The 21,670-nt window shown below is 50.6% G+C and overlaps 1 protein-coding gene across 3 annotated transcripts in view; it reads left to right on the top strand.

Annotated features, from left to right (window-relative positions):
* MAP2K4 (mitogen-activated protein kinase kinase 4) overlaps window positions 1-21,636 on the top strand; it is an 89,840-nt gene extending 68,204 nt beyond the window's left edge. For all 3 annotated transcript variants that reach the window (XM_050319548.1, XM_050319547.1, XM_050319546.1), the window contains 7 exons: window positions 4,538-4,657; window positions 5,879-5,930; window positions 6,344-6,471; window positions 15,523-15,600; window positions 16,558-16,706; window positions 20,033-20,078; window positions 20,687-21,636. In XM_050319548.1, coding sequence (XP_050175505.1) covers window positions 4,538-4,657; window positions 5,879-5,930; window positions 6,344-6,471; window positions 15,523-15,600; window positions 16,558-16,706; window positions 20,033-20,078; window positions 20,687-20,800 — 687 coding nt within the window. In that variant the 3' untranslated portion in view covers window positions 20,801-21,636. The remainder of the gene's footprint in view (window positions 1-4,537; window positions 4,658-5,878; window positions 5,931-6,343; window positions 6,472-15,522; window positions 15,601-16,557; window positions 16,707-20,032; window positions 20,079-20,686) is intronic.
* Window positions 21,637-21,670: the final 34 nt, after the last annotated feature.

Genomic DNA, 21,670 nt, shown 5'->3' with positions numbered 1-21,670 from the left:
CTGACAGTTTGGGAATACTAAACCAAATTGGAAAAAACTGCGCAAGGTCTTACTGTGTAGGCAGACAAGTGTCCCAGCCTGCAGTCTCAGAATCCCAGAATATGCCAAGTTGGGAGGGACCCCCAAGGATCATCCAGTCCAACCCTCAGCCCTGCACAGCCCCATCCCCAGGAGTCACCCCCTGTGCCCCAGAGGATCATCCAAACCCTCCTGCAGCTCTGGCAGCCTTGGGGCTGTGCCCACTGCCCTGGGGAGCCTGTTCAGTGCCCAACCAGCCTCTGGGGGAAGAACCTTTTGCTGAGTTCCACCCTGAGCCTGCCCTGACACAGCTCCAGCCATTCCCTGGGGGCTGTCCCTGGTCCCCCCAGAGCAGAGCTCAGTCCTGCCCCTCCTCTGCCCCTGCCCAGGCAGTTGGAACTGCAGGGAGGTCTCCCCTCAGTCTCCTCCAGCTGAACACACCAAGTGCCCTCAGTGTCCTCACACGCCTTCAAATCCAGGCCCTTCCCCATCCTCGTTCCCTCCTTTGGACACTCTCCAATGGCTCAATCTCTCCCTTCCATTGTGTCCCCCCAAACTGCCCCAACATTGAGGTGAGGCCGCCCCAGGGCAGAGCAGAGCGGGACAATCCCTTCCATGCTGCCCCCAGGACAGGCTGACTCATGGCCAGCTTTCCAGGGTCAGGAAAATAGCTGTGAATACAAGTTCCTGTGACAGTTTCTGTGAGTACCTCTGTGATTTGGAAAGGCAGAAAATATTTCACAAATATTTCTCCCTCTAATTGTATTTTGTCCTGCTTGTTTCACAGTTTGTGGTAGGGAAAGTGTTCTCTGGGTCCTGTTTTCCCCTCAGCGGGTAACACCTGAACCTGTATCATTTGCTTCTTGTTCTCCAGTCAGAAGGGACATTTCTGGTTTTGTGTGTCTGTGTATGTGATGTAACAGGTAACAGTGCAAAAACCACAAGTTGATTGCTGGGTATGGGACTTTGCTTGAGTTCATCAGCACCCACTAAACGAATCAAACAGGGACAAAGCTGAAAAAGTAGAAGACTCCTTTGCATGGAATCAGGGGGTTTCAATGCACTGTGCCCAGGACACCACTGGCTTTCTGGGCTGCAGATAGATGTTACCAGCTGATGTCCAGCTTTTCATCCACCAGTATCTCCCAGCCCTTCTCCTTGGGGCTGCTCTCAATCCCTTCATCAGTTATACTGCCCTTGTCTTGCACTTGTCCTTGTGGAGCTTTGTGAGGTTCACACTGGCCCCACGAGGTTTATCCATGCTGAACTCCTGGCAGTGCACACAGAGTGTCCCCATCAGCAATGCTCAGTGAAGAGGATCTGGCTGCTTGTGTCCATGTGTTTCCTCTCAAGCCTGCACTTGCTCGGTGGGGGAAGAAAAAAAGATGATTGCTGGAGGTTCTGCAATCATTTCACTTGGGTCTCTTCTAGTGAGAAGAGATGAGCTTTGTGCTGAGTCCATAGTGCTGCGCTGGGAACCCTGAGACTTTGGCTCTGAGTGTTGCTGTTTAGGGCTTTTTTAGGTCTGAGGGGAAAAAACAGTCTTCTTTTCTTGCATGTCTTCCAAAAGCTTTACAGCTACTCTGGTTTGAGACAGCACCTGTAAGGCGGGCAATGTTTGGGTAGTTACTGTGACCACAATACTGGCTCTTCAAAGTACCTGTTCCTGTTGCTTTTCTTCTCAAGAGGGAAGAGGAAAGGAGCCTTGTCTGACTTGGAATCTCAGGAGTGACTCCTGCACAGTGTGAGTGGAGCCGAGCCAAGTTTAAACCAACAAGCTCAATACTTGATAAAATTATTCAATGAAAAATTCATTGCAAGTTGCAGAAGTGCCTGAGAAGCCATAAATCAGCCTGTGAGGAACTTCTGCTGGCCGGAGAGAAGAGCTGGGATGGGTGTGTTGGTAGCAGAGTGCTGGTGCTGCTGTGAATTGTGAACATAGCCTTGCTCAGTTGTTTGATCTCTTTGCTGTTGATGCACAACACCCTCTTCCTATGGACATCCTTGGCTGTGTTGCCATTACTCAATGCATCTGTCCTTGTGACCAGTCCCTGGTCCGTAGGAAAAGTGTCCTTTGTGACACATGAGGATGTCTGGTGGTGGTGACATTCTTCTGACTCTCTCACTAGTACAGGTGGAACTTGCATAAAGAGTTGGCTGCTCCCTGCAGTGTGTGGATGTAGTGTGTGATATGTATGGCATATGCCTTAGGAGACAAGTAAAACAGATCTTTCCTTTGGTGCTTTTGATCATATACAGGTTTCTTTTGTGTTTAAAAATCAACACTGGATAGTAATTTATTGTGCTTATGTGAGGTTTCAGTACCACACCCATCCCAACCCCACAGATGCACAGAGTTCATGTGGAGCTTTTGTTACAATACTGGCTCTGCTCAGGCTGCCTGCTGCTCCAATTGGTTTGTTTGGCTGTCCAAACACTAGCTGTTGTAACCTGGGCAACTGCAGCCACTCACAATATTGGTGCAGTTGGACACAAATACGAGGCTGCAGGTGGTCAGTGTTATTCTGGCACTACAACCAGTCAGTCCCCACTCAGTACGATAAACTGGGAATACAGCCTATCCCATATTTTTATATAAAGCAGGTCAAAACAGAATGATCGTGTGGCCTGTAGAGCCCATCTGTGTCTGCTCTCCCTGCAGAGGGATTGTGAGGATCTGTTGGGCTTCCAATCTTGCTTGATTTGTGCTCATCACTAGCACTGGAGTTCTGGAGTTGCTTGCTCTGAGCCACTCTCCATCATATGGAAGTGCCTCAGCTGCACTTTGCCTTTGCTGCTGGTGCTCAAAAGAGACATTTTCTACATGTGTTGCTCCATTTCACTTCTGAAGTTTAACTTAGCCAAATTCACCCCTAGCTGATCTTTTGGTATCCAGCAGTCAACCTTTCTCCAGGTGTCCTGAAGTGCTGCTCTTGCCTCTTTCACTGTGATGTCTCTGCTTCCATGTCTGGCACAGCACCTGTTCCATGACTCCCTTTGGCTTTCTTTTGGGTGAAATGAGTGTTTTCTGGGCTCAGGCTTGTAGCAGCCCTTTCCCTTGGGTGGGTGACACCAGCTCCTGCTCTGCCTTGAACTAAGGTGTTCAGCAGCACCTCTGCTGGTCTCTTCTGTTCCCCTGACCCAAATCTTTGGGCTGGAGGCAACTTGGTGGATGTAGTTCCTTGCTTATGTTTCATAGGAGGTCATTCCAAGTGGTAGAAAAGCCTTTTGGCCTTAAAACCTCTACAGCTCTACAAGCTTTTCCACCAGATAAATTTAATTTGACAATTGCTTCTGACACTCCTGAGATTGAGAAGTGGTTTGGGTGTGTAGGATGGAGCAGGGGCCCTTGCCATTCCTCCAGCATGCCCATGCCCTAGGGTTTTTTCCAAATTTTATTTCCATGTATTAACGTAGAGTTGAGTTGGTTTGTGTTTGCTCAGGAAAAATTTGCCTTCTATAGGATAATAATTTGGGGAATTTCTCCTCTGTTTATTGGTTCTTGTATCACAGGAGTGTGCAGCTTGTCCTCAGCAGAGTATTATCCCATCCTTGAGCTGCCTCTCAGGCCGGAGTAGCACTGCCTGCATGAGCCTGCTGCTCTCACAGAGGTCTTGGGGGTGGTGTTTGGCCAGGATGAGACACCCAGCCTGTTCTGCAGGTAGCTTTTGACAGCTGATGCAGTTTGGACACCCACTGTGGTAGTCTGTAGGAGATAGGCGTGAGGATGTCATTTCTGGTGAGGGCAGGTCTGGGTCTGGTGGTTTGGTGTTTTGGCAATGAAGAGTTGCCTCAAGTGCATGAGAGTCTACAGAAATAGCTCATGGAAAGCCTCCTGTCCTCCTCAATGGGGCTAAAATGTTCCAAAAAATGGAAATAACTCAGGTCAGTGCATGGCTAAGCTCTCTCTCACCACAGGGCAGGCACACACTAAAGTGTGCTGTGGGATCCGTTTGTCATCCCCAGCAAATCCATTGTGAGCAGGTCAATTTACAGATCTCAGGAGAGTTTGATGAAAAAACCTATTATTCTCCTGTGCCAGTTCAGCTCAGTTTGGTTAAACACATGTTCTGGTATATTTTACAATTTTCTGCACTTTTTTAGCTGTAAAATGGAAATCAACATTTGCTTAGGTTTGTTTTCATTTTCTCTTGCTTAGAAGGTATCTCTGAATGTTGTGTGAAATGTCTTCTGTCCCCTGCAGGACAGCCATAACCTGAAGGGATTTTGTTTTAATCTTACTGTGGTGTTTCACTGTGCCTGGAGAGCCAAACAGTGTGTGAGACTTGGATTCATTCAGGTTTAGGCATCTAAACTGTAATGTCAGGTGTGAGCTGGGCCTCTGCTGTGGATGGAGCCAGTCTTTCATGGCTAAAATTAATCGAGCTGAATTCCATCCTTCCTGTGGAATGCACGAATGCCATGTGTTTCATTGGGTTCCAGGGATCTCTGCGTGCTCTCTGGATCTCCGTTTCTCATTTTTATCTCGGCAGTAACACAGATTCTTTTCTCTTTCCAGGGTGACTGTTGGATCTGTATGGAGCTCATGTCTACCTCGTTTGATAAGTTTTACAAATATGTATATAGTGTATTAGATGATGTTATTCCAGAAGAAATCCTAGGCAAAATCACTTTAGCTGTGAGTATTTTGTTAAACCTTTTTGTTGAAGCTAATGTGACAAGTTCAGATCGGTCAGTCCATGTGAAGGTCTCGTTGGTTTGTGCAGCAGAACTGCTGCTGCTTTTTGCACCATGCTGTGAATGGTCCTTGAGGGTGGTGTAAAAGCGGGTCCAGGGATCATTAATCAGTTCATAAAGATCCCCCAGGACCAGCTTCCTGCTCTTTCTGCTTGAATGTCAGCACCAGCAACACAGACACCAGCCTCCCTGCAGGGATTGCTTCGTGTGCACAGGGGGAAGCATTGCAGGGAACTGTCGTGTCCCCAGGAAGGCGCCTAAAAGAGATGAGCTGTCTCCCTTTTCCCTGTTTGTACAGGGAACAAGGAGTTGGGCATTTCACCCAGGACAGGTGAGCCACACCAGGCTCTGGTCTCAGTGAGTTTCCCACCCTCACACTCGAGCACTGGGGAGAGGTTGGTGCCTCTGTGGGGCTGAGGTGTGAAGGGAGAGGAATCCCATCCAGGGTATCTGGGGGCAGCCATGCTGTGCAGAGCCCCCTTTCTCCCTTTAAGAATCCCTGTAAAATTCCCCTTGGCTGTGCCAAAATGAACTCTTGGTTGTCTGAACACAAGGGCAAGACCTGGCCCTGCAAAATAAATGTGTGGTTTGGGTCTGTAGTTTTGAAGGGTGTCCTGAAATCTCTGTCCTGCTGCTGCCTGTAAAAATCTGACAGGTCCCCTGGATTTCTGCAGGGCATGCTGGGCCCCTCTAGTCCAGAGAAGCCTCTGGCAGCCTCGTGCCAAGACTCCCAAAAGCACAGGAGACACTTCAGCAAGTGGAGAACCTGGCTGATGTTTTCAAGTCCTGGCCCAATAAAAAGTCAAGGAATGGGAACAGTTGTTACCTACTGAAAAATTACAGCACAGGGCTTGAAATAAGTTACTGCTCAGAATAATTAATATCAAAGGTTGTTTTGACTTCACCCCTTGCTCCCCTCTCCCAGAGTGGGATCTTTCCAGGTCACAGGGGATGTGTGTTCACTTAAGCACATCCTCTCTCTTATATCACCATCTCTTTGCAGGAGAAGTTCAGAGAAAAATGCTTTTATTACATGGCATATTACAGGAGTGATATCTCAACATACTGAAGTTTTTTTCCCCTGTTCTTGGAGCTCCAAAAATTTGATAATCCCAAGATTCTTAGGGCATCTGCTAATTTTTCATCTGTTTTTCTTTCCTAGACTGTGAAAGCACTAAACCACTTAAAAGAAAACTTGAAAATCATTCACAGAGGTGAGTTCGTGTCTTTTCTTCTTGTCTATGAAAATAATTGCAAGAGTTGTAAAGAGCTTTTGCTTCAGTCAGAATGTGAATAGCACATGCACTGCCACGAGTCTGAGTGCAGCTTTTGCTCAGGTGTCTCCAGTGCCTGTTCTGACCCTCATCATCCTTTGCTTTCTCCATGTAAGTGTGATTTCAGGGTGGTTAGGCATGGGCATCTGCCTCTGCCCCCAGGCACGAGGCATCTCTGGGACTGCCTCCATGTCCTCATTCTCCACCTCCTCGTGCTCCATCTCCTCGTGCTCCCACGCTCCGCATCCCCCACGAGCACACCCAGAGCCAGGGCCTCGACCCTCTGCAGCTGCTGCTCCTGAAACCGAAACCTCCAGCCGGGACTTACCGCTTGAAATTTCTTTCTCCTGCAGACATCAAACCTTCCAATATTCTTCTGGACAGAAATGGGAATATTAAACTCTGTGACTTTGGCATTAGTGGACAGCTCGTGGACTCCATTGCCAAAACGCGGGATGCGGGGTGCCGGCCGTACATGGCGGTGAGTGGGATCAGCTGCTGTGTCTGTGGGATCTGCAGGATCTCACCCCCTCCTGAGGCCTGGCTCAGCATGGCCCTGCCTGTCATCAGCCTGTTTCCCATGGGGTTACCCTTTCCCAGATGGAACCAAGCTTTGGATGGGGCGCTGCTGCTGGCAGAGTCAGCAGAGACATCCAGGCTGTGGCAGAGGGACCACATTCCCGTTTTTTAGTTGGGTTCCTCTGCTGCTGCCAGGGCTGTGGTGCTGGAGTGGAGAGGAGCTCTGTGCCTTCCAGTAGCTCCAAAAAAACCAGCACTCCTGGGGAGCAGTGCCATTGGAGTGTGGGTTTGTCTTGGTCTGCAAGAAATCCAGTTGCTCTGGTAAGATTATGTCACAGGAATTATTGCAGAGCAGAATTATAGTGATTTTTGCAAACCTCTTTAATTCCAAAGTGTGCCAGAAGTTAATTCCAGGGGAATGTGATTCCAGAGAGTGGCAGGAGCAGAGCAGCTGTGTGAAAATTGCTGGGGCTGAGTCGTGGCTCCTGAGAGTCTGTCCTGCTTGTTTGCTGCCCTCCCCTCCCAGGGAGAGAAGCTATGGTGGTGAATTTGGAAGCTCTCTGAGGCTTTTAAACACTTCTGTGCTTCAGGTTGCTTTGAAAATGCATCTCTGCTCTCGTGTGAGCCGAGGCTACCTGTGCAGGGAGCTGTGTGCCTGCTGTTGTCCATGTAACTTGGATTTCAGTGCTCGTGTTTAACTTTTGTTACTTATTTATGGCTCTGTATGCTGAAAAATACTGTCTTATGAAATCCTTTTATTTACCACCAAGGAGAAAAAAGGAAAATACCTCATTTTTAAGGTACGGTGCCCATCTGGCCCAGGTCACAGCTCTCAGATGGCTTTTATCTGATTGTGGTGTCCAAGGCAAACCTGCCTGCCCTGACTGATCTGTTCAAGCTCAGAGTCTGGATTTTGGAGCATTTGGCCTTTTCCTCTCACTGCCCTTCTAGCAGAAGTAGAAACTCACTGAGCTGAACAGGATAGTACAGATGAGATCTGTTCTTGGAGACTAATGCTGTGGTACAGCAAAGTCTGTGCAAGCACCAGACCCACAAAGGAAGAGGGCAGTTTGTTAAATAAACACCTTGTAAGGCTGGAGAGGGGCCAGAGCCAGGTCTCTGCTCTCTGCACTCTTGGTGAGTGTGTGGAGCTCCTTGCAGGGACGAGGCTGGGTCAGAGCTGCCCAATTCAGGGTGTTGGTGAGGTGTGGGATGCTGAGGGCAGCAGCAGAGAGGGGTGGCCAGGAGGGGTTGAGCCAGAGCAGTGTGAACTGGTCTGACCTGAGGTTGCTTTTGCATCCCAGACTGCAGGCACCTGGACAGCATCACTCTGTGGGGTTCAGGCTGTCACTGTCTCCCCTACGCTCTGAGGTGTTGTTGTATCTGCAGAAAGCTCTTGAGAAATTGCTGTCACCTTTTCCCCTCCCGAGTTCAGTGGGTTATAATCACAGGAATTCATGTTCCCCCCTTTTCTTGGAGCCGTGGGTAGGTGGCTGGCTCTGCTGAGGCAGTTGGTGTGGTGACACATGACAGTTCCTGGTGTTCTGTCTGCTTCCTTCCCCTGGGGCTGTGGGTGTGGGAGTGCTTCCATAGCCCCTCGGTGTTCCCTTCTGCCATCTGTCTGTCCATGTGCACTCTGCCCTTTGTGCAGCTCCATCACCAGCCCCAGACTTGAGTGGACTTTTAAACGAGCAAAAGTGTTCTAGTTCAGTGTTTTTCAGACCTTGGCACGGCACAGAGTCTGTGGGACAGCCAGCAGCTGGCAAGCAGTGTGGGAGATGACTGGCCTCTTCCCTGCTGCTCTCTGGCCTCAGTGACTCCTTTCCAAGTACATGAGCTTTCCATTTACTGGGAAGCCTGGGAAACAGGGAGGTGTCCCCAGTGTGCAGGCACATCTGCCAGCTCTTTGTCCAAGCCAGGAGAGGCTGATGTCTGTAGGGATGCTGTGATCAAAGCTGGATATACCTGGGAAGGAGTCAGGACACCACACTTCTCTGAAAAGGAAAACAGTAATTTTTTAAATGTAATATAGGCCAAGAACAGTAGCTGTGTTCAGCCAGAGAGGCTCTGTTAAGGGCTGCTGGATGCTTCTTCCTGATGAGAGTGTCTTGTTTTGCAAGGCCCACCAACCCCATAACACTTGCAGTAATTCCTGCAGCACGAGCACTTGCCCCCTGTAACACCCCGTTCCCTGGGGCTGGTCCCCAAAGGCTGTGGGTAACAATAACGCTGGATTCTGGCCAGTCTGGCTGTGAGCAGCCTGAGGAGGCAGCAGGAGCCACGTCCAGCTGCCAAGCAAGTGCCGTGGGTTTGAACCAGAAGTGTTGGAGCTGTTCCCAGTGAGCAGCATCTTGGCCTTGGAGCTGCAGTGCTGGGGAGGTTGTTTTGGTTTTGGCTTTCAGTTCCCCTGCAATTGTTATGGTGAGCAAAGGCCTGTTGGTACCTTATGTTCTCTGAAAGAAAGAAAGGCAGGATTGAGTCCCCAGGCCCCTGGGGCAGCCCCTGGGCCATTCTGAGCCCTCTTCACCCAAATTTGCCCCATGCTGGTGCCAGTGCTGGGGTTCTGCTCCGGGTGAGGTTGGGGTGAGGTTGCTCCTGGCCAGCCCCGTGTCCTCCCCGTGTGCTGCTCCCTGTGATCCCTGCCCTGCCTCTGGCTGTGTGGGTGCTGCTGATGAGAGCAGGCTCTGTGTGCCACACTGACACTGGTGGCCTTTGTGACATTACTGCTCTTTGCCTTCTGAACACTCCAGTGAACCCACTGTGTGCCAGAGAGGAGAGGGGGGAGACTGGAAGTGCTTGGTTTAAGCGGGGGTGAACTCAGCCAGCATGAGGACCGATGTCCTGCCCTGCCCTGCTCCTTTGGGACCTCGAGGGGCAGAGTTTGATGGTGTCACCAGTGTCCTGGGTCACTCAGGTCCTTTTCCCAGGTCACCTGGGAGCCGCTGGCTGCAAACTGTGGCTGTACCTGGGTGCCATTGCCCTGTGCCTTCCCCTCTCCAGGGGCTGCCCCCTGTGCTGTCCCTGAGGCCATGGGCAAGGGGATGTGCAGTGCACAGGCACAGAGCAGCCTTCTTGGTGCCAGAGCATTGCCCATGTTCCAGTGAACACAGTCTGTGTCCCTGCCTGTGCAGGAGCAGGGGCCAGTGCACAGCCCTGTCTGTGCTCAGGGTGTTTTCCTGCTCCTCACTCCCCTGGGGAAGGTGGGCAGTCGCTGCTGGCATGGGTGTCAGGGCTGGCTGGAGGCTGTGTCCCTGTGTTTGGATGGCTTGGGCAGGGATCAGGCCATGCACAGAAAAAAAACAATTACCCAAGGCAGGTGACAGTGACAGCTCTGTCCCCTCTCTCCCTGTGCTCATGGAGGGGAAGGCTGTAGGGATGCAGGAGTTCTCTGGATCCTTTTCCCAAGTGGAGCCACAGCAAGTGCCCGTTTCAGCTTTGTGTTCCTGATTAATGCCCAGGTGTCATTGGGTTCAGTCAGTCATTATTTGCACAGGCAGGCTGTGGGTTTGAATTCATGCAACTAAAATCCTCTTGGATGTTCCTAAATATTACTGTATGGTGGACTTTTGTTTTCCTCTTTCCTCTGAAACTTGGAACCCAGCCATAATCTCTTATGACTGAGAAAACAGAGCAGGGAGGAGACTGGGGGACATGTGGCCCCGTCCCTCTGTGAGCAGGGTGGGCTGGGTCCGGGCTTTCCTGCCTGTGGCGTAGGGAATGCTGGGGAGGTGCCTGAGCTGTGAGTGCAGCTGTCCCCACTGCTGTCACCGTGTGCTGCCACTGCCACCCGCGTGCCTTCAGCTCAGAACGTGACCTCTGCTCGCTCATCACTGGCAGGAATTGCCCCTGAGGTTTGCCCTCTGTGGGACTTCTCCTCCCCAGATGTGGCCCCTGACGTGACACGGTGCTGAGCAGCCCTTCTGCAGTGCTGAGCTTTGGTCTGTGCTTCGGCATTTCCACCCCCATCCCGCCGGGACACAGCAGGATGGGATTTCCCTCCTTGCCTGTTTGGATGCTCGGCTGCACAGGCAGTTTGTGTGGACCTGGGGAAGCCTGGTAGTAGCCACCCATGTAAGCCAACTGCTTGCCCAGCAGTACTGTGGGCAGGACATGAGGTTTGGGGAGGAGAGTGCTAAAAGTGGGGAAAAAAAGACATTTTTGCCACTAGGATTTAAGTGGAAAGTGCCTAAAAGTCAGGTCAGGGAGATAGTTGCTCTCAGGAGGCATTGACTGTTCTGCTGGAAGCAGCTCCTGGCTGCTGCAGGTTTGCTCTGCCCGTGGCCTAGGGTGTCCCCAGTCCCTGATCAGCCCCCAGAAGGGTGGTTGGAGGCCACAGGCAGCAGGGTGGGACCACCAGGGCAGCGGAGATGCCAAGAGGAATGGGCAGGGCACCTTAGGGCAGGGTCAGGTATGGGGAGAGGGAGCGAAGGGCTGTGCAGGTCCCAGGTGTGTGGGCAGGTCCTCCCACCCTCCTGGAACCCCTTTGGCCCTCAGCAGTGGGGCAGACAGGACACAGGGCCATGGCAGGAGCAGGGCACAGGGACTCCAGCATTCATGGAGTGCAAAAGCTCCTGTTTCCCATAATGTGGGAAGGATTGGGGTCAGGACTGTGCTCTTCAGGAGCAGCCTTTCACAGGCAATGGAATGCAGCAGGGGAAGTCTCCTGATCCTGCACGCAGACCAACAGCTTCTGACTGAACAGAAGAGGTCTTTAGGAAACCAGATTATGAGGCTCACACTGTGGTGACTGCAGCCTGGCCTTGCCTGAGCTGCCACCTGATGACTCACCTTTGCTGATGGCCATCTGCTTGTTACATTTGATTTCTGGTTAGGACCTGTGTGACTTCATCTGTAGACACCTTCTTGGTTCCCTTTCTGTGCTGCATCACAGAGCCCTCTGGGGTGAGAAGTAGTTCCCTTGCTGTGCTTCCTTCTGGACTCCTTTCAGTGTGTGTTTGAGCTGGCCTGTTGGTTAGGATTTATGGCTGTGGAAAAGCAACTGGGCAGTTCAGTGGTTGATTCAGTAATGACTTCAAGGGCCTGCAGAGCATCCCTACCAAAACTCTGGGCCCTTGGTGAGGTTCTGTGTCCTTGGTAGGCCTGAAACACCCAACAGCCCTTTAACAGCTCTTGGCAGCAGTGGGGGTGGCGTTGGTGTGTCAAGCCCTGGGGTGCTCAACGTTGGCCTTCCAAAATAATGCCAGACAGTGAAGATCTCCAAAGTCTTGCATTAAAGGTGCCTCTTCAGCTGCTGGAGAATTTGCCACAGTGCCCCCAAGGTTGTCCTGGTCATAAATTATGCTCCTCATACTACTTAGTACGAGTAAGTCCTGTGTTAGTGTCTGGCTGTGGGCTCTGGTTTCTGCTCTGTTTGCAGAGTTCAGGAGCCTGGTCTTTGCCACAGCCCCTTGCCCCAGCAGGTACTTTCTGACTGATGCAGTCACCTCTTGAGCTTTTCTTTGAGGAGATTAGGGACAGAGCAGCTTATTTCCCTTCAGGCAGATTGGCTTGTGTTTTATGGCTGGGCTATGACCCCACCATTTTTTCAACACCTTTTACAAATGTAGACCCTGAGGCTGTGTAAACTGCACGTTTGTCTCACCTGTGGTGTCTGTAACAAGAGCAGCAGCTCCCAGAGCACCGCCCCAGCCACACACCCTAAGTCTTGATGCTCCTTCAGGATTTCCTGATCTCCTGTTCTGCCCTGGGGGCCTCTGCCACCCCAGAGTGCTGCCTTTCTGTCTGCTCCAGTGGGTCAGCAGCCAGCCAGAGCCCAGCTTACCAAGCACTCCAGTCTCACAGAAGGGCTCTCTCTCCAGGAGCCCTGAAGTACCACAGTAGCCATAGTTTTTGTAATAGGCAGAATTTAGCAACACTACTTTTTCTTCATGGATACTATTAACAGTAGGCTAAGGAAGGCCACCTTTGAGGTCCCACTATAAACCTTTTCCAGTTAACACATAATAGTTACACTCTGAACTCCTATCAGTGAATAAGATTTACTGATGCAAATTATTGATGCTTGAGTTAGTTGGGGTCCAGACCATGCCCTGCATCAGTCCAGCTTTATTACAGCCACATTTACCTTTTCTAACAAGACAGACAAGGTCATTGCACAGTTTCAGGGTCTACATTTGTAAAATCCCAACAGGACCTGTTTGCCTTCGATAATGTCCCAACCTTTCTGTGCCTGGTAAGTGTCCCTTGTCCACCAGTCCCTCACTTTGCTGCTGTTCAGATCGAGGAATTCAGGCAGGGTTAGGAAAACCAGCTGGGAGGGGATGGTGATCCCATGTGAATGGAAACCTGCATCTCCACCTGGAAAAGGCTGCTGGAGAAGCTTTTCAGTGAAACATTCTCTACAGTAAATATGTAAAGGAAATAGGAGGGGAGGAAACGCATTCTCTAGAAATGCGATCTCTGCTGATAATCTCTGGTCAGTCACAGGCTCCGTAGCTTCCCTGGGTGAGGGGAGGGACAAGAAATCAGAGAATAGAGGGCATTTTGGAAGGACCATCTGAATTCAGCATCCAAGCAGGGATCGTTCAGTGTCGTTTCACTCTTACCTGCCACAAGGGGTTTATTAACAAGAACCTGGGTTACCCTCCCCTTCTGGGTGGGTCATAACATGAGGTCTCCACACAACCTTCTTTTTTCCAGGCTGAACAGCCCCAGTTGGTGACACCAAAAGCTTCTGCAGGCTGCTAGAGGTGAGGTAATTTCATGTGGAACATAATAAGCTTTGGGATCTCCTCCTGGGCACGTAGGACCTCTCAGGTGACCTCAGTGCCTAAGAGCAGAGCTGTGAGTCATTCACAGGAGCAACTGAGGCATCACAGTCACACTGTGCTGGGTAAAAATCTCTTCTAAGGTCATTCCCTCCTCTCCAGCACCAGGTGACCAAGGACAAAGCTGTGAACACTGTGTTCTCTCTGTGTGGCAGTGCCAGTTGCTCCAGGGGCCACGCAGGATCCTGTGCCACAGCCTGCCCTGGTCACAGGAGGAGACCCAGCTCCTTGGCCAGGGAGTGACACAGTAGAACAAAGGACACATGGTGTGATGAGGGAAGAGCTGCCAGGGCAGTGGAGAGCACAATTCTTCTGCCTCTGCTGGCTGGATCTGCCACTGCCCCCAGCTCCTCAGTCCCCCTCACCAAGACAGCAGCAGTGACCCTAGCTCTGAGTGCATCACTTCTGCACCTACAGGAGAGCAGAGTGGTCTTGTCAAAAAATACTTCAGCCACATCCTCCTGCAGAGTTGTAGAGAAGTTGTCATTGCATTTCTGTTCCTCACATTTAAATAAATGGGTGCTCTGTCAGCTCTTGGTCCCTTCCCAGCTGTCTGGCACTCTGTTGTTCCCCTGTGGGAAGTCTGGGCTCCCCAGGGCAGTGTGGAGTTGGTGTGAGGAGGCAGCAGCAGGGGGTACCTGCAGTGCACACATCATAGGCTTTGGCTGAGCTACAAGACGAGCACGTGAAGGGCTGATGGTTGGTTTAAGAGAGTTGAATTTTAGTGATTTTATTATTTTGCCCTCCCACCAGAAGTATTGGAACATCCATCATGAGAGGGATAACTAATGTATGAGCTTAAGCTGAATGGAAACCACAACCAAAGGAAAAAGCAGCGAAGGGCAGAGCTTGGAGGGTGGGATGGACAGGATGTTCTGGGTGTGGCCTTGGAAGCCAGGCTGGTTCAAAGCAGATACTGTAACTGAAAGTGGGTATGACAAAACATATCAGTGGCCCTGGGAAGGTGATATCCCATGTTCTGAGGAGCAGTGGACACAGGGAGGCTGCAGGAGAAGCCACATGCAGAACCACTGCAGCTTGGCAGAACCTTCCCTGGGGCTCTGGGTGGGCATGGCCTGGGCAAGTTCCTTGGAGAAGGTGCTGTAGGTGAGGGAAAGGAAGAGGTCTGGAAGCAGTCACAGCAGGGGCAGCCACGTGTGGGTGGTGGGCTGCAAAGAGGAGAGCTGGCAGCATGGCAGAGCAGTCAGGAATGCCATGAGGCATTCCCAGGGATCTGGGAGGTGTCTGCTCATGTGGCGAGCTGGCAGTGAGTTGTCTGCTCACTGGAGTGTGGAGGTTGCACTGAAGGACTTGGTTCATTGCATGGCACTCTTCAGCTGCATCTGCCATGACTTTGTATTAAATGTAGCTTACAAAGCAGCCAGGGCTTTCAGAGTGTGTCCTGTACCCCATAATTTAGAATTTATTGCACCTTGGGTATTTTTAGTATTATTGTAGCCAAAACTGAAAGACCTTGTTTCTTTTGGCATTTTAATTATTATATTTTTGACTAAAGAAGGCAGACTGAGGTTTCTCATAAGTTGACATGCAAGGCATAAAGATTTTTTTCCTGTTATCCTCTCTGGATAACTTGCTTTTAGGTGCAAACCTCCCATGTCTGGCTAAATATTGTTTTCTATGAAAGATGTTTTAGATATCTGAAGACCTTGTAATATCATAGTTGCCTTCGAGGGATGACCAAACCTTGTAAAGAGGAACTGTTCGTAAAATGCACTGTTTTTATTACCTGTTGAGATTTGGCAACCAGCAGCCAGCTGGGGAGAAGAGTTCTGGTAGATGCTGCTAAGCCTTGGGATGCTGGATGAGATGTTGATTCCAAGTCTTAGGATCCATTGGGAACAACTTGGCTGTGAAAACAGAGAAAGTGAGACTTTGTGTTAAAGAGATCCCAGAGTTGAACAAAACTAAATAAATAGGCAATCACCATTATTCAAGGTGCTTGTGCAAAAGGAAAACAAACCCCAAAAGGTTAGACTGATAAGTGACCGTCTCCCATCACCTCTTCCACTACACCTCCATAGAGTCAGTGTTTGAAGCGATTCCTAAAGACATTTCTCTGGGCTTGAAGGTCTGCCCTGGCCAAAAGTTTGCCCCTGGAGCTGTGCCAGGCTCTGCCTTGGTGGGACAAGACTCAGAGTTTTTAGCAAGTTTGGAGATTGCTTCCTGCATGGCACAGTGCTTGACTGGACCTTTTCCCGTTGCAGCCAGAGAGGATAGATCCCAGCGCCTCCAGGCAAGGCTACGACGTCCGCTCAGATGTCTGGAGCTTGGGGATTACCTTGGTAAGTGGGGGATTGACCCCTTTCTTTCTGGGGAGCCCTGGTGCCCTTTGCAGGGGGGTGGTGTCACACGTGGGAAGCCCAGCCCAGCTCCACGCCCAGCCCAACACGTTTGCATGTTGTGATTGAATTGGGCTCCTCCTGGCTCAGGAACACCCTAAATCCCATCCAGGCAGATGGATCTCCCGAACCCCTGCAGATAACTTTGGCTGCAGCTGTGTCTTGCAGAGAGCAAGATGTGAGCAGGGAAGAGGTGTTGGATTGTAAATGAGTTTTGTGTTCAGTCTGAGCTGAGGAGGGATGGTGAGTGTGGTGGTGCAGGCAGAACACCCAGCCTGTGGGAATAAACCCCTGACAACCCTGGCAGCTGCTGCTCTTCGGCTGCACAGAGGCTGGTTAATCCTGGATTCTGGGATTCTGATTCCTGCTGGCTTTACCAAAGCACTGCAAGATGCACACACTGATGCAGTGAGAAACTTTTACCTTCTCCTGGTGGTAAAGCAGAAGAGAAAGCAGAAGCAATAAGTTATCAACCAGTAGCTTCTGTCTTCCCCACAGGTGTTTTAAAATGCTCATTTCCATTGCTCTGTGAGGAGCAGGGAGTTGGACTTGGTGATCCATGTGAGTCCTCTCCAGCTTAAGATATCCCATGACTGTATGATTCTCATTATCCATTTTCTCTAGTGGTTGTTGAGATGCTTGGAGGATTTTACTCTCCAGCACTGGTTTGTTGTGGCAGACACGGAGGCACAGCCTGGCCAGACTAAATCTGGCCGTGCTCCTCGACAGGCAGCATTTACTGTGGATAAAACCTTCCCTCCTCTTAGAACTGTACAGGAATAGGATGAAGAATCTCATCTCAGTCTTCCTTTGAGGGTTCAGTGTCCTTGCAGATGTTTTGTTGCCCTGACTGAACTCACCTCATGTAAACTGCCTGGTGCTGTTGCTGTCTCCCTGCAGTACGAGCTGGCCACGGGGCGATTCCCTTACCCCAAGTGGAACAGTGTGTTTGACCAGTTGACACAAGTAGTGAAAGGAGACCCACCACAGCTGAGCAACTCAGAGGAAAGGGAATTCTCCCCCAGTTTCATCAACTTCGTCAACTTGTGGTAAGTGTGTCCTGCTGGAAGCACTTGGAGTTGCCTTGTTTTGTCACTGCTGGGTATTTGACAAGGTCATGTGCCCAGCACCTTCTGGCTTATTTTATGTTCCTGCACCAGCATGAGGGTGAGGGCCTCTCACATTTCAGTAGTTTGGAGGTGATGGGGGACTTGTCCAGATGGGGCTGAAGGGCAGACATTGGAAACTGCTCTTCAGGGAAGGGGTGAGGAGAAAACCTCTGAGAGGGTGTGCTAGGGAGACGTGTGGTAAGACCAAAGGCAGGAGGTTTGTGTGACTGGGTAAGAGCCTGGCCTGTGCATTCTCTTCCTTGTTGTCTCACAGCCTTGGGACAGACCTGCTGTTTGCCCTTTCTTCTGCAGTTTGAAGGCAGAGACACTGGGCAGTGTTGTCCTGTGGTCAGGCAAAGAGGATCTCTACTGTCCTGCCTTTGCCTGGCAAGGCTGGGAGCTTTCCTGCCCAGTTCCTGGGCTGGGCTCAGCACAGTGACTGCCAGGACCTGTGGCTGTGGCTTGCTGGGTTGTTGGCTTCATGCCTTGTGTAATTGTATGTTGAGATCAAGAGTGGAGATGGTTTTCTGCAGGCAGGGCCTCTGCAGCCCTGTGGGGAGGGTCTGTGATGCTGCTCAGAGGGGCTTGGGAAGTCCCCCCCACTTGCCACAGGTGTGGGGTCCTGCTTAGGGTAAGGGTTGACTGGGAATTTTCTGGTGAAGCCTCTTTCTATCTAAATGAGAAAGGTGGCCAATATAATTTTGTTAACCTAACACCAAGCACAAATGAGATCCATCAGTGTGACCTGCATTTATCTTCTGGGACCTTCTGCCTTGAGCAGACCAGGTGATGGACATCCCCAGCACAGGGGTGGCCACCTCAAAGCTCTGTAACACAGAAAGGCTCAGCAATAGACAATTTCAACTTTCAAGAGGTCTTGTTTCAGAGCTTTCCATCCTCTGGAGATGACTTTTGGGTTTGGATTGTATCTCCTTCAGAATTACAAATTTTTAAGTAGACCAAGTTCTACTTCCCAGCCCCTTGTGAGGAAGGCCTGGTTATTGTTTTGGGGCTGCAGAAAACTGAGCATCAAAATGGTTTGTTACTCAGAAGAAGTTTTTATTGTTCAGTCAAAACTGAATCTGCAACTGTAACATTTGCTTAGAAGGTCAGAATTGCTTTCTCCGTGTGCAGAACAAGCACTAGTGTGTTTCCACAAAGTTCTCCATGGAGATGCCACATCATCAGACTTTGCAAAGCCAGGACCTTGCAGTGGTGCCCTGTGAATTTGGACTGTGCAGCATCTCCATTAAAGAGCCACATCTTTGGCCCACAGAACCATGGAATGGGTTGGGTTTGAAGGGCCCTTAAAGGCCACCCCATTCCAACCCCCTGCCAGGGGCAGGGACACCTTCTACCAGCCCGGGTTGCTCCAAGCCTTTTCCAACCTGGCCTTGGACACCAGGGATGGGACAGCCACAGCTGCTCTGGGCAGCCTGTGCCAGGGCCTCCCCACCCTCACAGCCAAGCATTTCTTCCTAATAACCAATCTAAATCCACCATCTTTCACCTTAAGGCCATTCCTCCTTGTCCTGTCACTCCATGCCCTTGTAAAAAGTCCCCCTCCAGCCTTGCTGTGGATCTCCTTTAGACCCTGGAGGGGTCTCTGTGGTCTCCTCAGAGCCTTCTCTTCTCCAGGCTTATCAGGTCAGTTTGTATTTCCACCCCCTTTCCCCCTCCTAGGGCCACTGCTCTGGATCAGACACAGCACACAGAGCCCAGAGGTTTCAGTCTTATTCTGGGTTTTGTTTAACCTGGTTTTGTAAATAATCTGACTCTGCCTGGAGTCTTTATGGTGTCTTCATAGCAACACTGCAATAAATATTTCTCTTAATAACCTTTAGTTCAGTGTGAACAGTGATCTGTGGGGTTATTAAGGTGGCAGGTGAGGCTCCCCAAGGCTGTATGGTAGGTGATGGCACAAACATCCCACAGATGTGCATCTAAATTGTCTGGGTTTGTGCATTCAAGAGTCAGGAAAAATGTCAGAAGAGAGTCCTGCAGTGTCACTACTAGGATAGATCAGTGAGGAAAGGATACTGTCATAGAATCGTGGAATCACAGAATGGGTTTGATTGGCAGAGACCTTAAAGGTTTCACCGCCTGCCACAGGCAGGGACACCTTCCACTGGACCAGGCTGCTCCAAGCCCTGTCCAGCCTGGGCTTTGAACACTCCCAGGGATGGGGCTTCTCTGGGCAAGAGACATTTATTTAACATTTCAATGTTAAAGAGTTTCTGGTATTTCTTTCAGCACTGTGAATGCCTGGGTGGAACATTTTTCCCCTTCAACCCAACTCCCTGTGTTAGAGGCTTATCTGGAGTCCCACTCCTGGAACTGCTTCCTGCAGCAGTTCAGTTTTCTGCTCTGAAGTCTCCAGTCTGGGCTTGGCCTCAGCAGCTAAGGAGCCCTGAGCTCCTGAGCATCAGGATCCTGGGAACCAGAGTTCTGTGCGGGCATGAGCAGCTCCTGGTGCTGCCAGTGCCCACCCCAGGCAAGCAGCTTCACATTCAGCTGGGAAAGGAATGAGGGATTTCTCAGAGTGCTTTAGGAAGGGGTGTGTGGACATTTCAGAGCAAAGCTCGGTCTGTGAGCTGAAGTCCTGCTTCGTTGCCTTACAGGTGTTGGAGGAGCAGGTTGGAGCCCCCAGAGAGCCTTGGTGGGGTCAGTGGGGAATTACTCTGGGGTGGCAGAAGCCTGGAGAGGGCTGTGTGGGCCCAGTCACCGGGTTTGTGCCCCCTCTGCCCCACAGGCTCTGTGGGCAGAGCAGTGCTGGTGACCCTCTGCTGCCCTGTGGGGTGGAGGCCACACGGTGGTGGTGCTGGAGATGGAGAAAGGCCCAGCCAGGGCTCCTGGAGATGGAAGTGCAGCTGTTGGGAATTAGAGTGACTCCCTTTGTTTGGGAACAGGGCCATGTCCACCCATTCTCTTCTCAGTGGTGCAGCTCTGGCTCCTGGGGCAGGGGCTGGGGTGTCAATCTTGCCCAGCCTATCCCCTGTCCCCACCATGCCCCCTGGGACAGGACATTGGTGGCCTTTGATGCCACTCGCTGTCCCCTGCCCACACAGCTAGGGTGGCTGTGAGGGAGGGAGGCAGTTCCTGTGGTCGCTCACAGTGCAAGGATGGATCTTCCAGGAAGCCACAGGCGTTGAGTCCTGCTGTGACAGCAGTGGGCTCACCATCATGCCCTGTAAAAATCTGTATTTGATATCTGTGACATTTTCCCCAATCCCACCTTCTCCTAATTCTCTTTCTGCTTTCTTCAGCCTTACAAAGGACGAGTCCAAAAGGCCAAAGTACAAAGAGCTTCTGGTGAGTGCAGAGTGTCTGAGCTGGGGCGGCTCTGGCGGTCACACAGCGGGGCTGGGACACACGTCCCCTCCTGGGGCCATCCTGGCAGGGTGTTCAGCTCCAGGGCTGGAGGAGGAGCTCCACCTCCGTGCCACTGCCGTGGGTGTGTGTCCAGCAAGGCAGATCAGCAGGGGAGGTGCCCTGTGGCACCAGAGCAGGGTCCCTGCAGGGCTGTGAAAGGGTGTCCTGGTGTGCTGGCCCAGGGCCACCCCGACATTACAAACCAGCTGCTCGGAGCTGGCTCTGGCCAGTGTGGCCTCCTGGGCAGAGCTGAGGGTCAGGGTTCAGGAGAGCAGGGCTTGGGTTTGACCTCTACAAGCCACTCCCTATCTCTCCTGTCAACTCCTGGCACTCTGGAGTCCTGTCCTACTTCCATTAACCTCCCACATTAAAGACACGGTTTCCCAGTGTGGAAAAGCCACAGTCCAAGCTGTGTCCTGGTGTCCTGCGGCCACCACCAAGCCCTGTGTTCTTGCACCAGGCAAATTCACCTGCTCAGCTTTTATCTGGGGAGCCAGCACGTGGCAGGGGGGCAACTTGTAACCTTGTTGGTTTTTATCTGATTCCAGAAACATCCCTTCATCCTGATGTATGAGGAACGCACAGTGGATGTTGCATGCTATGTTTGTAAAATCCTGGATCAAATGCCAGCAACTCCCAGCTCTCCAATGTACGTGGATTGATATTGCTGCTACATCAAACTCTAGAAAAAGGGCTGAGGGAAAACAAGCTGTAAAGAATTTTCATCACATATTGCAGTGTTTTTAATGCTCGCCCAGACACCATGTGCAATAATATTGGTGTTATTTCCATCCTGTCTGTATACTGTTGTCACATATAAAGTGCATCCCTGTAATACCTGATCACACAGTGTTAGTGTTGGTCACAGAGAGACCTCATCTTGCTCTTTTGTGGACATATTCATGAAATGTGGAAATAAGTACATTTATTTGTTGACCGTGATTGGATAGCACCTAAAATTAATTTCTAGACTCAAAACTTGGAGACTTCTCAGCAGCTACTGGAAAGATTTTTCTCTCAAACTCTTCCAATTGTTGTTTCAAGTAATAATAAAAAGCAAACAAACAAAAGTTAGGCGTTGTCTGTCTGAACATTAAGAGACTTTGCCTGGCGGGAGAAGAACTTGCTTAACCAACGAGATGCTTTGCCTTCTGGAGCTGGAAAGGCAAAGGAGAATTTTATTCTTCACAAAGTGCAATAGATTTACTGCTATGAAATTCTGTTGCTTTACAGTCGCAGTGTACTTTCTGGGGACAGTGTGCTCAGCTGAACTTCCTGTTAAAGAGAGATCATGTTAAATATAGTGAATATGTCTTTACCAAAAATATGTTGCATTGAAAGAGGCTAACATTAAACTATTGAGATGGGACATAATGTATTCTTCCTCCTTTTACCAAGCCAGCCACTCTTCACTCTTAACTAGGTGTCTTGTAAATTGTTACCTGGTAAGATAAGACCTTTGACCTGAAGAATTATTAAACTACTTGATTGAATTTAACCTGCTTGTGACCTGGTTTATAGTGCACAGTGCT

The sequence above is a fragment of the Myiozetetes cayanensis genome, unplaced genomic scaffold (genome assembly GCF_022539395.1).
Source record: "Myiozetetes cayanensis isolate MyiCay16 unplaced genomic scaffold, myiCay2020 scf22, whole genome shotgun sequence".
NCBI lineage: Eukaryota > Metazoa > Chordata > Aves > Passeriformes > Tyrannidae > Myiozetetes > Myiozetetes cayanensis.
Note: the sequence above shows the minus strand (reverse complement) of the source record. Positions and strands in the feature narration are given on the sequence as shown.